Genomic DNA, 15,921 nt, shown 5'->3' on the forward strand with positions numbered 1-15,921 from the left:
GGCTTCATCATAGCTCAGGGAGGAGGTGAGAGCCCCCCAGAAGGCCTGGGTAAGGCAGTCAGTGGGTATGACCCTTGAATGCAGGGCTTTGGTTTTGCCAAATGGTGCTGAATTAGGGCCCTCGAAGACAAGTTGGGAGATAAAGAGGTCTGAGGTCTGCATCAGGGTCTGCTCCCAGCAAACACACAAACTCTAGCACTGGGTTACAGAGTGAGCAAAAGAGTCTTCTGCCCCCGGCACTGCCCCCAGCTTCAGGCCTTGAGTTCTGAGACAAATCGGACAAGGAGTAGCAAGTCTGAGAGAGGCAGCCAGGGTGAGAGACAGCATGGTCAGGCCCGCCTAGGGGCAGTGCCTTTGCATTTGCTGACCCTCCTGGATGGGCTGCTGGAGAAGAGGAACCAGCCCCCTGACCAGCCTCCTGCTCCCAGCCTTCCCCTCCAGCCCACTGGGAAGCCCCCTGAGCGATGTGACTGTAGCCTGGACATCAGCTGGCATCACCACAGAGACCTCCCTTCTCTCACAGAAAGAGCTGAGTGCTCTGCAGCAGTGCACGCTCTCCTTGAGTGGTAGAGGCTTTAGGGACTAGGAAGCAGTGCCTGCTCCCAGGAGCAAATCACGGTCAACACTTTTTTTAAAAAAAGAGTTTTACTTATTCACAATAGCCAAAATGTAGAAACAACCTAAATGCCCATAAATCGATGAATGGATAAACAAAATGTGGTACATACATACAATGGAATGTAATTATTCAGCCAGTAAGAGAAATGAAGTCTTGCCACAATATAATTGGAGCTTGAAGACATTATGCTGGGAGAAATAAGTCAATCACAAAAGGACAAATATTGTATGACCTCAGTTAAATAAAAAGATTAGACCAGGCAAAGGTATACACAACAAAGTTTATTAGTGGTTACCAAAGTGGGGGGGTGGGGAGAAAGGAGGGGTTATTGCTTATGGAGTGCGGAGTTTAGGTTTAGGTTTACAGTGACGGAAAAATTAAGGGTCGGGCTGCACACCCAATTTTTGTAATCGCTGTCAGTAAGTTGGAAACTCTGGTGGCATAGTGGTTAAGTGCTACAGCTGCTAACCGAAAGATCAGCAGTTCAAATCCACCAGGTGCTCCTTGGAAACTCTACGGAGCCATTCCACTCTGTCCTATAGGGTTGCTATGAGTTGGAATCGACTCGACGGCAGTGGGTTTTTTAGTTTGGGTCAATCAGTTGTAACAAGTTGAATTGGCAGAAGTTGTGTAATAGATATATTTGCAACAATGACCAGAAAAAAAAAAAAAAGGGTAGCTGCTGAGGCTACTTATGTTCAACCAAACACCTCATGGAGTTTGGTTCCTTGATTTGGAGGTTTAGAGTCATGGTTTCATGTGACATCCCAGTTAATTGGCTTAATAATGTGTTTAGTGCTTCTGTTCTACCTTCTACTTTGTTGTATATTACCTGGGGTCTTAAAATCTTGCAAGTGGCCACCTAAGGCATAATAATTGGTCTCTATTTGCCTGGAGCAACAGAGGAAGGAGAGTCCGGAATAGGTGGAGGAAATGGATATTTCACTAAATGCTTCCATAAACTGCCTCCTTCGCCATGAGACCAGAAAAACTGGATGGTGCCCAGCTACAATCACTGAATGTTTTGATCAAAGATTCTATAGAAGAATCCTGATCAAAACGGGGAAAATGCAAAATCATAATTTCCAATTCTCATGGAATCCAGATTTTCTCAAGCCATGGAGGCTGGCTGAACCCTTGAAACTATTGTCCTGATGGAATGAGATGGACTGCATTAACATGGCCTTTCTCACCATGTAATGCGAATAAAGTTCATGGCACCCATGTGGGGTTGGGCCCATGCAAATAAGGTCTATGAAACCCTTACCAAGGAATTGGTCAGTTTTGTCATCCCGTTAGGCTTAAAATGAGACAAACCAGAGGCGGGAAAGAGAGGATCTCACCACCATCAAGTAAGAAAAGCCAAGAGTAGAGTGCATCCTTTGGATCTGGGATTCCTGCAATGAGAAGTTCCTGGAACCAGGAGGCTGAGATAGAGACAGAGCTGTAACACTAAAAATGGCAATAAGCAGTAATAGAGAAACAGCAGCAGGAGAGACTGGCAGGAGATGACCCGGTGGGCTTCCTGGCCCATGGAGCAAGAAAGCTGAGTGCCTTTAGTCAGGAAGCTTGCTGAAGGAGTAGGGTGTCTCTGGGCACTTGGTGGAGCTAGGTTTGCTGACCCATGGAGCTAGAGCTGAGCACCTTACAGCAAGGCCTATTGGTGGAGTGGGGTGCCTTGGGGCACTTATTGGCAGAGCTAAAAGAGCTTTGTAACACTTGCCCAAGCAGGACAGAAGCCGAGGGCCAGAGAGGTGTGTCTGCAGGCACAGCTAAGAAGAGACTGTTCTGATGGAAGAACTGCATTCTGAGTGCTCCTGAACCTAAATTGTAACCTGTTACTTCCCTAATAAACCCCATAATCGTGAGTATTGTCTGTGAGTTCTGTGTGGTCATTTGCAATAAATTATCGAACCCAGCAGAGAAGTAGAGAGTGCCGTGGGAGGGATGGTTGGTGTCAGAATTGGTAAAGATGGCATAGACAGGAGGCAAGTCTGACCTCTGCCTTATAGGAATCAGCCTTGCGCTGTTGATCTTGATTCTCCTTCCCCCTTGAGAAGTTAGAGGAGGTTAGACGTTGCCCCCATGCCATTCTTATACCTGATATAATCTTAAAACCTTAAACCAAAAATATTCCCTAAGTCTTCTTAAAAACCAAACAATAGTTTAGCTTAACTAGTAAAGAATGTCTACCTTGAGCATTATGTTCTTTTAAGATCGAACTATATGGGATCAAATTGACAACGGCAACTCAAAAAATTAGATAGAAATCTTAGGGGAGCAGTGAGTTTATGTTAATGGTGGAGGAAGAGCTCAGAAAAAGGAGGGCAAGAATGGTTGCCCAACTTGAAGAATGTAATCAGTGTCACCGAATTATACATGTAGAAACTGTTGAATTGGTGTATATTTTGCTGTGTATATTCTCAACAACAACAACGAAATAAATAAAATTTTAAAAAATAGCTTTACTGAGATATAATTCACAGACCATACAATTAACCCATCAATGGTTTTTAGTATATTCAGAGAGTTGTGTAATCATCACCACAGTCGGTTTTAGAACATTTTCATCATCCAACAAGAAACCCCCTCCCGTTGGCGGTCACTCCCCATTCCTCCCAACCTCTTCCCAGCCGTAGGCAGCCACAAATCTACTTTCCATCTGTATAGATTTGTCTAGTCTGGAAATTTTCTATAAATGCAATCATACAATATGAGGTCTTTTGTGACTGGTTTCTTTCACTGGACACAATATTTTCAAGGTTCATCCATATTATCTGCCAACCTCTCTACCCCGCTCATCTGCTACATAGACCTTGCCCTTTCAAACATATCACACTGGCTTCTGCCTTCAAGCCTTGCTAAAACTTCTCATCTCCTCCTCCTGGGTTCTTGGATTTCTGAACCCAGTCCATCTCTCTAGGTCCAACCCAAATCCTATCTCCTCCAAGATGCCTTCCCTAACTGCCCCCAGCCTAGAGGGAACTCTGCCAGCCAATCCCTGGGGCCCTGAAGTACACATACTGTCTCTGGCCAGTCTCACTGGTGACACCTTACCCTTTCCCTCAAGGAAAAGAAGAAGATTGTAGGAGAAAATAAACAGTACACACGGCTACCGGGTAGCTGGTAATCCTGAAACCCTCTCTGTGTTTTTCTATCTCTGTGTCTTTGCATTTGCTGAACCTCTACCTGGAGTACCGTTCTGTGTTTCGCCAGGCCCTATCTGGTTGCCCTTACTTCCTTGGATCAGTTGGAGGGCCCATTTCCTGGTGCTCAAACTGCAACTCCTGTGATGTGGGGAATGCCTTCCATTCCTCCAGCCTCTGGTGTTCCAGGTCTACTCCTTGCAGCTCATCAGAACTCCACTGCACTCCTAGAGGTCCTCTCAGGAAAGAGATCATAAGCAGCCAATCCAGCCTGCTGGGCTCTTCATCGCAGGGAACACCCTCCAGCTCTCTGGGTGGGCCAGTTGATGAGATTAAGTCACTCGAACAAGGACCCCCACCCAGAAAATGATAGAGCCAGGACTTGGACCCAATGATCCCCATCCACCCACCATGCTGGCTCTTCCACTGGGGATAATAGGGGATTCAAGCCCTTCACTCCTGCACTCTACAGCAAGCTAGGAAGGCAGACATGGGCTGCTATGAGGGGCTGAGGATTTTGGTCAGGGGTGGATGTCAGCCCCCTCTGTTAAGAGTCAGTTTCCTCTTTCCCTATTATTACTTCCTGCGAGGTAAGAAGCCAAGAGGTTAAGTAATTGCCAAAATCACTTCTGACCTACTAGGAATTCCCAGGCATGGACCTTGGTGAAAGAAGTTAGCTTGCAGAAGGGCAGCCCCACCCCACCCCAGGCAAGCATAAAACCAAGCAGAGGCTGCACCCTGCAGACTGTGGCCAGGCAAGATGGATGGCATCAGAGTGCCCGTGCTGCTGCTCCAGCTGCTCCTGGTTCTGACTTGGGTGGAGCCTACCTCCTTGACTGAGGACTTCAGCCTAAGCCAAGCCGAGGCGCTGGAATTCACCATCAACAACTACAATAACCAGTCAGATGAGGAGTATGCTTTCTGTGTCCTGGAAACTCAGCCCCAGCCAGACTGGGTGAGAAGGAGCAGGGAGGGCCCAGGGCACAGCCCACTCCAGCCAGAACATTTTGGAGGGATAAGGCTAAGGGCCCTGCTGCCCTGATAGGCTGGGAGGCTTTGAGAAGGACCTGTTCACCTTTTTGGGCTTCAGTTTCCTCATCTATGAGATAATGGCAGCCATCCCTTCGGGCAGTGCTCTACACTTTTTCCAGCTGCCATGATAGGTATATGAGTCGGAATCGACTCAACAGCACTGGGTTTTTGGTTTTTATGATAGGCGGCATGGCTTGGTAGAAATAGTGCCAGGTATGGCAGTCATATAGACCTGGGTTCAAGTCCCTGCTTTGTCTCTCTTGGCTACACGATCTTAGCTAATTCACTCCCCTTCTCTGGACCTCAGTTTGGATCTGGTGAATGGTGGCAGGGGTCTTTCTGGGCCCTGATGTCCCCACCCACTGAGGGACAGGCTGGGTGCTCTCTGGATCTTCTCACAAATGGACATGCTCACTGTGAGGGCTGAGATCCTATCATCTCCTTGCTGACAGGACCCAACTCTGTCGGAACCACAGTCACTGTATTTTACCATCAAAGAGACGGAGTGCAAGATGGTGGAGAACCTCACCCTTGAGCAGTGTCCTTTCAAGGACAATGGGGTAAGATCCTCAGACACTAGCTCCCCATGCCCCATCCCAAAGCTATAGGGTGAGTCCCTAGCTCTGTCGTTCGGCTATGTCTGTACTCGGAGCCAGTGTTCCCTGATTCTATGCAGCAATGGGGCCCTCAAGTAGCTGGGCACGGTCTGATCTTGTTCTTTCACCCCCAGCAAGTGAAGAACTGCTTGGCAATCATCGAGACCAGTGGGGAGGGTCTCAGTGTGGAGCTCACCTGTGAACCCCAAAACCCTGCAGAGGTGAGAAAAACTCCTGGGGATCTTGAAGAAGGAGGGGAGGGGCAGAGGGGCAGAGGGTTCAGGAACCAGAACTTCAGGCTGGGAGGTTTCAGAAAAAGGGGTAAGGGCTGGAGGGCTGGACTGTCACTTGCTGAACAGGCCTCTTGGGTGGTTTTACACCCTTCCCAGCCCTGAGAAACTGACGAGAACCTGACAACAGTGACCCAGAAAAGATGACTCCTAGCTGTGCCACTGCTCTACTTAGTGACTGGAGCAAGCCACTTCACAGCCCTGAACCTTAGTCTCCACAGCGCAGGGGGTTCCCGTCCTTAGCTACACTTTGGAATCACCTGGGAAGAATTAGTAAACTATTGAGCCAGGGCCCGCACCCCACAGAGTCTGGTTTAATTGGTCTGGAGTAGGAACAGGATTGAGAACTCCGGGGCTGGAAGCTGCAGATGGCTTTCTATGAATTAAGTGCCCAGTGGATTGTACTCTCAGCAGGTAGAGCCGTGACTTGCAGAAGATGTTGAGAGAGAGCCAGAGCCAGGAGGCCTGGGAAGGTCTTATTAAAAAAAAAAACAAAAAACAGACCTTCTGTTGGCCCAGGAGAGGAGCCATGCCCGAAGCCAAACCTTCAGACATGGATTGGGCTGGACAATGGGTTAGAGAGGGATGCTGGTGAGGAGTAAGCTTCTTGGATGAGGTGGACACTTGAGACTATGTTGGCATCTCTTGCCTGGAGGGGAGATGAGAGAGTGGAGGGGGTTAGAAGCTGGCGAAATGGACACGAAAAGAGAGAGTGGAGGGAGAGAGCAGGCTGCCTCATTAGGGGAGGAGTAATTGGGAGTGTGAAGCAAGGTGTATATGGGTTTTTGTGTGAGAGACTGACTTGATTTGTAAACTTTCGCTTAAAGCACAATAAAAATTATTAAAAAAAAAAAAAGTTGCTATTGAGTTGAATTGACTCCTGGTGGCCCCAAGTGTGTCCGAGTAGGACTGGGCCCCATAGTTTTTCAATAGCTGGTTTTTTGGAAGTAGATCACCAGGATTTCTTTCGAAGCACCTCTGGGTGGACTGGAAGTTCTAAACTTTAGGTTAGCAGCTGAACCTGTTAACCGTTTATACCACCCAGGGACTCCAGCGAAGATTCGTAAGGTGAAACTTGAGCTGGATGTGAAGCACATATGGGTACAGAGTTGCAGCTTTGCCACTGAGGGTTCTTGAGGTAGAGGAAAGAATGTTGAGGGTAGGAGAGGGGTCTTGTGGGAAGGGGATGCTTGAGAATTCCCAAACCCTGACAGTCCCTACCTCAAACCCCAGGGAAAGAGAGAGACATTCCCATGGGCTTTCAAAGCTGGAAGTCACCTTACAGGTTCTCTACAAAACACAGCCTGGACACACACACACACACATGCATGTATGCATACATGCACACACTCTCACATGCAATCACACATGGGCACATTCACATGCACATGCATGCATGTGCACACATACCCCACTTTTACAGCTGAGGAGATGTGATCTGACAGTTACCCAGTGTCTCAGTTATCTAGTACCGCTATAACAGAAATACCATAGATGAATGGCTTTAACAAAGAGAAACTTATTTCCTCACAATAGAATAGGCTAAAAGTCCAAATTTAGGGTGTCAGCTCCAGGGGAAGGCTTTCTCTGTTGGCTCTGGGGGACAATGGTCAATGTCATCAATCTTTCTCTGAACTAGGAGCTTCTCCATAGAAGAACCCTGAGTCCAAAGGACGCACTCTGCTCCCCGCGCTGCTTTCTTGGTGGTATGAGGTCCCCCCATCTCTCTGCTTGCTTCTGTCTTTTATATCCCAAAAGAAACCAACTCAAGACACAATCCAATCCCATAGATTGAGTCTTGCCTCATCAACACAACTGCCGCCCATCCCCCCTCATTAACATCATAGCCACAGGATTTACAACACAAAGGAAAATCACATCAGATGACAAAATGGTGGATAGATAATTTGGCCGGGAATCACGGCCCAGCCAAATTGATACACACAATTCAATCCATGATACCCAGTAAACTATTGTTTTAGAACAGGGGTTCTCAAAGTGTGGACCCCATAGGCCAATAGCATCAGTACTTCCTGGGAACTTGTTAGAAATGGAAATTCTCAGGCCTCACCCAGACCTACTGAATCAGAAACTCTGGGGGTGGGGGGCCCAGGAATCTGTGTTTTAATGATCCCTGCAGGTGATTTTGATGCAACATGAAGTCTAACAATAGAATCATGGATTATTAGAGCTGGCAGAGAAACCAGCTTGGAGAAGAAACCAAAGCTCAGAGAGGTTGAGTGATATGAGCAGTGTCACACAGCAATACAAACACAGGGCTAGGACAATTGGGGACCTCTCCCCACTGCCAGTTCCCTCTCGCCCCTCCACACTTGTCCCTTCCAAGTATGGATACTTGAGGACCATCCTACCCTCCTAGCCCGCAGACCCTACCCTGACTCATGCCAACCTTCTCTACTAATCTCTCCCCACTCTTGCCCAGCTGGTGAGAGCTCACAGAGACCTAAGAAAATTCCTCCAGAAGATGAAGAAGATGATTGGACAGCTGGTTCCAAAGAGGGGACACTGAATGCAGTGGTCCACGAGATTCTGAGATGGCTGAGTGCCTGGTATCACCTCTACTGACCACCCTCTTGCTGTACCCCATCTTGGTTCCTTCCTGAGCCTCCACTGTCGACTGCTGTGGCTCAGCCCAATAAAATCTCAGCTCAGAACCTAGTCGATGTCCTCCTTGCCCTCACCCTTTCCTGTTGCAGAACCCACAGAGGAGTCCAGGACTGGGGTGGTACCTCTCCCTGCATTCAGCCTCCACCCCAGACCAGTCTTTCCAACCTCCCCCTAAGTCTCAGACCCCCACCCTTCATCCATCCTCCTTGTCACTGCCAGGATAGGACACTGAGGGCCAGTCCCCATCACACAGGTCATGGATGGACCTGGAACTAAAACTTCACACAGTTGGCTACACAGATATGGTGCAGGTGATGGGTCAGCTGTGGTGGTAATACCACTCTAGTTCAGGTGTGACCAGTGCTGCCTCTTGGCTCACTAGAAGTCGTAGGGAAGGGCAGCAGGAGCTACAGCATCAGGGGAGCAGTGTGGGAGAAGGACAGACCTGAGATGGTGGGAGCACCAGGGCCAAGAGACAGCCTGGGCAAAGGCGTGGTGGCCAGTAGGGGCTGTTGAGGAGACAGGAGGGCTGAGAGGAGGGGTGATGCTGAAAGCAGTGATAGAGGGGAGAGGACAACGGTCTCCAAGAGACTTGATGGAGACCCAGACCGGGAAACTGGGGGCTTGTTCTGAGCCTGTCAAGTGTGAGCAGAGCATGGGGAAGTATGTGGGTCAGGAGGTTGCAAAGGCTGTGGCTCCCAAATCTAGAAGGAACCTAGGACAGAACGAAGCCCAGCTCAGACAGTACCTAGCACAAGGGGCACCAAGGACACTCCAAGAAAAAAAAACTGGGCACAAAATTGCCCAGAGCCAATAACCAAATTTCTAAACGACCCATCCACACAATTGGCCAAGTTTCCTGGTTTGCCCAGACGTGTATCATGTAACTGTGTGGCTTGCCGGAAGGAGTGGAGTCTCAGCTCCTGAGAGTGTTGGAAGAACCAGGTTCCAGGGACCCCAAACTCCCCTCCCCCAGGTGTCTCGGTCTCCTCCTCTCTGTCCCCCTCAGTCTTCTTCTTTCAGATCCCCATTTCAGGTTTGATCCAGGTGATGTCTCATGTCTGCTCAAATTGTTTATGTTGTTGTTCTTGTTGTTATTGTGTGCCATCAAGTGGATTTCAACTCATAGCAACCCTGGATGACAGAGGGGAACTGCCCAGTAGGGTTTCCTAGGCTGAAACCTTCACAGGAGCAGATCACCTGGTTGTTTCTACTGCAAAGCAGCTGGTGGGTTCAAACAGAGTGCTTAACTACTGTGCCACCAGGCCTCCTTCAAATTGCTTATAAAAACAATAAAAGCGGACCTGCTTAAACTGCCCCTTCAAAATGTTTAAACCATCCCATATCATGTGAATTGCTGTAAATTCTATAAAACGCTCTAAGGTAGTTTTTTGGTTAATTGGTATATTTGCTGGATTCTTTCAATTGGTTATTCTGAAAAATTGTGTAGCGTTCTTAAAATACTGAAATGGAGGCACAATAGATAATGACTCAACAATGTTTAAGAGAAATTAAATAAACTAAAATTTGTATTTACATAAAGAACGAAATTTTCTGTTGTACTGCTAAGAGGTTTATGTTGGTTCTTGACATTAAAAAGACAAATTTGTAAGAAGAATATATTCCCCAAACACAGCATTCAACCTCTTTAATATACCTAAGAAATGTCACTAACAAAAATGTATGTATAAGAAGAATGTATTAGGAATAAATTACCATGAAATTTTGGTAATTTCAGTAAATTGAGATATGGCATCCTAAGCTAGCAGACTGCTCCTGCCAAGGAACAGGGTTCAGGCAGGTCACTGGGATCTCCCTGCTCCCGGGAATTTTTTCTGGTCCTTAGGATCTCACCTTTTTCTCTGGATGGCACCCTTCTCCCCAGGATCTCTCTCAGCAATCTGCAATCTTTCTCTGTGCTCCCTGAGACATCTCTTTGTTCCCCAGGCTCTCAGCTGGAACCTCAAATCCTCAAATGCAGGACTATGACCATGTCCCTGGACATGTCCCCAAGCTGTGCCCCAGGCATCGTTCAGCATGTAGCCCCATTTGCGGGTGTTGTTGTGTGCCGTCAAGTTGGGTTTCCTAGGCTATAATCTTTACAGAAGCAGATTGCCGAGTCTTTTCCCCCTAGGTGCTGGGTGGGTTAGCAGCTGAGCATTTAACCGTTGCCCTACCAGGACTCTCCCATTTGCAGCTACAACCAAACCCCTTGCCATTGACTCAATTCTGACTCATAGTGACCCTATATCGACCCTATAGGACAGAGTAGAACTGCCCTATAGACTTTCCAAAGAGCATCTGGTGGGTTGAAACCGCTGACCTTTTGGTTAGCAGATGTAGCTCTTAACCACTACACCACCAGGGTTTCCCATTTGCAGCTAGCTACTAGATAATCTGAATAGCAGGCCATGGAGACTCCCAGGCCACTCCTTGATCCTTGTATGGTTAATCTTCTGTGTCTTCTAGCTGTGGCAGCATATGTGGAAATGCAGGCTGTCACCAAGTTAAAAAGTCCAGGTTCTCAGCTGGCTCACCGGCAACTGGAGCAGAATTTGGGGAGAGGCTCTTGAGCATTCTGTGGTAGTCTCTTCTAATCATCTCACCAAAGTGTCTTGTGAAATGATCGAAGACAGCAAACAGAGGGGGAAGTTTTAAACAATAATCTGCAAGTCAAGACTGAGGGAGAAGTAGTTTTTATTATACACATATAATTTTATCTTTTTCCTAATATGAGCTGCTAACAGTAACATGTGACTAAATTTCCAACTGAAATTGACACCAGAAAGCCAATTAAGCAAACTTTTGAAGTGACGTTGAGAACCAATTAGATCATTAACGTTAAAACTGGCTCATGTCACTGATACATGTTGCTGTTAGGTGCCGCTGAGTTGATTCCAACTCATAGTGACCCCAGAGTAGAACTGCCCCATAGGGTTTCCTAGGCTGTAATCTCTACTTGAAGAACAGGCAGCAGAATTGGAGGAATACTCATTAACAACCTGTGATATGCAGATGACACAACCTTGCTTGCTGAAAGCTAAGAGGACTTGAAGCACTTACTGATGAAGATCAAAGACTACAGCCTTCAGTATGGATTACGCCTCTACATAAAGAAAACAAAAATCCTCACAACTGGACCAATAAGCAATATCATGATAAATGGAGAAAAGATTGAAGTTGTCAAGGATTTCATTTTGCTTGGATCCGCAATCAACACCCATGGAAGCAGCAGCCAAGAAATAAATGACACATTGCACTGGGCAAATTAGCTGCAAAAGACCTCTTCAAAATGTTAAAAAATTAAGATGTCACTTCGAGGACTAAGGTGCGCCTGACCCAAGCCATGATATTTTCAATCGCCTTATATACATTCGAAAGTTGGACAACGAAAAGGAGGAATGAAGAAGAATTGATGCATTTGAATTGTGGTACTAGCGAAGAATATTGACTATACTATGGAATTCCAGAAGAACGAACAAATCTGTCTCAGAAGAAGTACAACCAGAATGCTCCTTAGAGATAAGGATAGCGAGACTATATCTCACATACTTCGGATATGTTATCAGGAGGGAACAGTCCCTGGAGAAGGACATCATGTTCAGTGAAGTAGGTCAGTGAAAAAGAGGAAGACCCTCAACAAGATGGATTGACACAGTGGTTGCAGCAATGGACTCAAATATAGCAATGATTGTGAGGATGGCGCACGACCAGGCAGTGCTTCTTTCTGTTATGCATAGGGTCACTATGAGTCAGAACTGACTCGACAGCACCTAACAACAACAACAACAATCCGTACTTGGGCAGATTGCCTGGTCTTTCTCCCGAGGATCCCCTAGATGGGTTTGAACCACCGACCTTTTCATTAGCAGCCGAGCACTTAAGCTTTGTGTCACCAGGGCTCCTTCAGAGATGCATAAAATTACCAAATTTGAAGACAGAGTGAGAGAAATTACTGCTGTTTTAGGGCCAGACAGTACTTAGGAAAAATATTTGATTTTCAAATGTGTTTTGCTAACCTCACTCCTGGTCACCAAGTCTGTGCCACGTGCTCCCTAATTTTCATGGATGATTTTGACTCAAGAGATTTTGGTCTCAGGTGGACCAACTCAGGGCAAACTCCTCAAAGAAGGTGAGTCCACTGGTCCCCTGAACACCACAACTGACTACGGCAGGGTCCTCAGTTTGTGCCCTGGACGTCATTTTGGGAAATCACAGGGGCCGTTGGCTTCTCTGGTGGCCAAACCTGAAGTCTGATGGAAGCATGTAGGTATGCTTTGAGCCCCAGGGCAGCATCTGATATATTACTACCCAGGTTTCCCACTCTGTCCCACTCCTGTGACAATTTACCAGAGAGATATAGACAAAATGAACCTCTAAAACAGTGCAAAGTATAATCAACCGTGAAGTTTTCTAAGTTTTATGTATACTTTTTCCTGATTGTAAAAGCAATGCATCCTTAGCATAGAAACTCTAGTTACCATGAGATATAATAACAACAAAAAAAAAAGGAATGTTTTCTCCATAAGATCAGTGTTCCGAGGACTCACAAATTTGAGGATGTCTCCTTTCTCTGGGCAGGATGGAACTTGATCCTGGTGAAATTCCAGAACACTGAGGGACAACTGACCTGACCAGTGGTCTTACTAGTAACTTTAATTAGTTTCTCTAACTAGCTTATCTCTGACTAGCTGTTCTGAGGAGCTGTTCAGCTTCTGAGGGCCTGAGGTATCCCAGGCCCTGTCCTCACCCCTCCCACCACGCTCCACGCAGCTTGCCCTACTCCAAAGGGCAATCAGCTGTCCCTGTCGATGAAACGAGGAATGGGAAGGAAAGCCCAAGGCCATGCATTGGACCATGACAGCTCCTTATGCATATCTGGAGCTCCATTAAAGGCCCAGCTCTGGGCAGTCCTCAGGATGCAGGTCTAGAGATATGGCATCTGCTAGGGCTGCTTAGGATGCTAGGGCTTGGACGGGAAGCCTTGGAGCCTGTCCCCAGCCCAGGGATGAGCTACAACAAAACCCTTGTCCTCATCTTCATCGGCCTCAACGAGGGGTCCTCTAGGAAGAACTTCTTCCAGCTCCCCTCAGTGGAGTCTGGGGTAGAGGGGTGAGCTGAGCTGGACAGGGATGGAGGCTGGGTTGGAGGATGCCCAAGATTTCTAGGGGAGCAGAACTCAGGGCCAGCCTCTGATGTGGGGCAAACTGGTAGGCATGGATACCAGTTTCTGCGGTTAGGTCTTTGCTCTGAACATGGGCATAAAGAGGGCAACTGGAAATCAGAAGGCCAGGCCTGCCCCAGGGGAGCCAGAGAGCGTCCCACTGTCCTCTCCCCAGAGGAGACTCTGAACTGACGCAGGAAGTGTCTCAATTAGTGCATTCTCACCCATTTCTCTGCCGTGACAAAGACTTGTGGCCCATTTCACCCACCCAAGACCTCAGGGTCAGCTTCCAAGAGACCATGTGCTCCAAGCAGGAGGTAGGCGGAACACATCTGGAGTGCAGCTTCCAGGAAGATGGGTAAATTAAGGCACTCTGTATTAGGTACCACACTCCTATGCCTTTCCCAAGGGCTGTTGTAGGCCCTCCCTGTAGCCTGGCTTGTTGTTAGTGGAGGTCAACCCATCGGCTCATGATGCCCTTAGAAGGAGAAACCACCCCATCCAAAGACCCCACCCCAGGTTCCTGCTTTTGAAAAGAGAAGGGAGAAGGAACCAACTCCCTAGAGGGAGAGGAGACTGAAGATCAGAGTACAAGTTCCACTGACTCCATTCCACCCTCCCCAACCCTCCCATGGATCCCAGTTCAGGACTCAATAGAGCCACCAGTTAAGAACCACTGTGAACCTCTGATCTCCAGCAACAACTTCCCTCCCTAGGAGTCTCTTCCCTTTCTGAAATTGAATTCTTGATTAAACCAGCAGCACAAGGGAAAAGCTCTGAGGGGCTGAGATTGCAGATTAAAGGGGGATGGAGACCAGGAGGGCTGAGAGTTGTGGGGACTGTGTATAAGGTAGAGCTGGGGCTGGTAGGACCCATGCTGTGTCAGTGTGAGACCCCAGCTGTGAATAGGAGACAAGCTGGCCTCCCTTCTGTCCCTGCAGTTAGTGAAGGACTATTTGGCAATTCTCTCCATTGGACAGGGTCACCTTGTGTCCAAGGGCAACCCCATTGAGGTGAATTTTCTTCCAAGGAACTTGTCCATTGCAACAGCACTGGGTGGGTCCTCTGGGGTCTCTGGGGCCCATCCTGTCACCAAGACAGCAACCCAAAACTAATCCTTGAGATTGCTATGGTAACGACACCATTAGGGGAACGTGGAGCTCCTTGTGTCCTGCATTCCCTCACAGCCTCACTAAGGCCATGTTGCCTATGGTCTGGCCACCTAAGTCCAACGACGTGACTTGTGTGTGTTGTCCTTTAAGGTACGAGGGTTCTTACGCCATCTGCCTCCTCTGAGCTCAGGGCACTCCTGTGAGGAGTGCAGGGCAGGGGTCACCACCAGTCCCATTTGGTGGGGAGGAAACGGGCCCAGGGCAGGATGGGGGGTTGCCTAGGGAAGGAGGTCTTGGCCGAGCCCCAGCTGGAGGCAGGACCCAGAGCTCTGGCTCCAGTTCAGGGTTTCCATTGATCCTATCTGAGGCCACTTATCTCCCTCCGATGAGCTCCTTTTCCCACTCTGCTCTGATCCCACCAAACACCACCCTGACCAGCCCTGCATCTCCCCTGCAGCCAATCAGGTCAAGAGCCACTGGGCATTGAAGGGTTGAACTGGGGCCCCCTTTTGCCCTGCACTTCCTCCCACTCCTTTTCTTCCGTTCCCAGACTCTCTCTCTAGTCTTCTGGCTGCTCAGGGTGGGTAGCAAAGACTCCAACAACATTTTGGCAAGTCTGGAAGGAAATAAGTTGCCCTCTGAATGGCCTCGAGGGTCTCCTTCATGCATTGTTGGAAGTATGGAACCACCACTAGCCAAGACCAGTTATGTAATTGGTGGGGCCTGGTGAAAAATGAAAATGTGGGCCCCTTGTTCAAAAATCACCAAGAATTTTAAGACCTCAGCAACAGAGCATTGAACCCAGCACAGGGCCCTAAGCATGGGGGTCCTGTGTGACTGACTGCACAGGTCACATGCCCATGAAGCTGGCCCTGCCGCTGACCCTAGAAACACAATCATAGAATGAAGGGCTTCAAAGAGTTGCTTCAGGGACTCTTCAGATAGTGGAGATTGAAATTGCCTGGGGAGTACAGCATGCACTCTGACTCTTGTTTATTAGTTCAGTAAAGTTTTGTTTAAGAAATAACGAGCTCTAAAAGGACACACGCACAAATACGTAACAATATTCACTGTTACAACTCCTCACTGTTTAGAAGAGCTAACTGAGGCCCCCAGAGAGCAAGGGAGAAAGGGGGCTTAGCAAAGGCCCACGTGTGATGGTGGCAGTGCTGGGACAGACCCTGGGCTCGGACTCCCAGTTCAGTGCTCTTTTCATCACCCCACAACTACTTGCTGCAGAACTTTGAGCATCCCCACCAGTTATCTGACCCTAGCAGACAATTTTGGAATTTTGTGATCTAGTCTTTGTCCTCTTCACAGTCACAGACTCTTTC

The 15,921-nt window shown here is 48.0% G+C and overlaps 1 protein-coding gene across 1 annotated transcript; it reads left to right on the forward strand.

Moving 5' to 3' along the window:
• Positions 1-4,525: 4,525 nt before the first annotated feature.
• On the forward strand, positions 4,526-10,884 carry LOC104845913 (cathelicidin-related peptide Pt_CRAMP1-like). The gene is made up of 4 exons (XM_010590133.2): positions 4,526-4,720; positions 5,250-5,357; positions 5,528-5,714; positions 10,781-10,884. Exons 1-4 carry the CDS (start codon positions 4,526-4,528, stop codon positions 10,882-10,884), a joined length of 594 nt encoding a protein of 197 aa, XP_010588435.1.
• Positions 10,885-15,921: the final 5,037 nt, after the last annotated feature.

The sequence above is a fragment of the Loxodonta africana genome, chromosome 22 (genome assembly GCF_030014295.1).
Source record: "Loxodonta africana isolate mLoxAfr1 chromosome 22, mLoxAfr1.hap2, whole genome shotgun sequence".
In the NCBI taxonomy this organism is placed as follows: Eukaryota; Metazoa; Chordata; class Mammalia; order Proboscidea; family Elephantidae; genus Loxodonta; species Loxodonta africana.

What these genes read in the sequence shown, in the direction of transcription:
- LOC104845913 (XM_010590133.2), top strand. Translation starts at nt 4,526, where the DNA reads ATGGATGGCATCAGAGTGCCCGTGCTGCTGCTCCAGCTGCTCCTGGTT. An exon ending in CTCAGCCCCAGCCAGACTGG is followed by an intron (nt 4,721 to 5,249) that starts GTGAGAAGGAGC and finishes CCTTGCTGACAG; the next exon opens with GACCCAACTCTGTCGGAACC. An exon ending in GTCCTTTCAAGGACAATGGG is followed by an intron (nt 5,358 to 5,527) that starts GTAAGATCCTCA and finishes TTTCACCCCCAG; the next exon opens with CAAGTGAAGAACTGCTTGGC.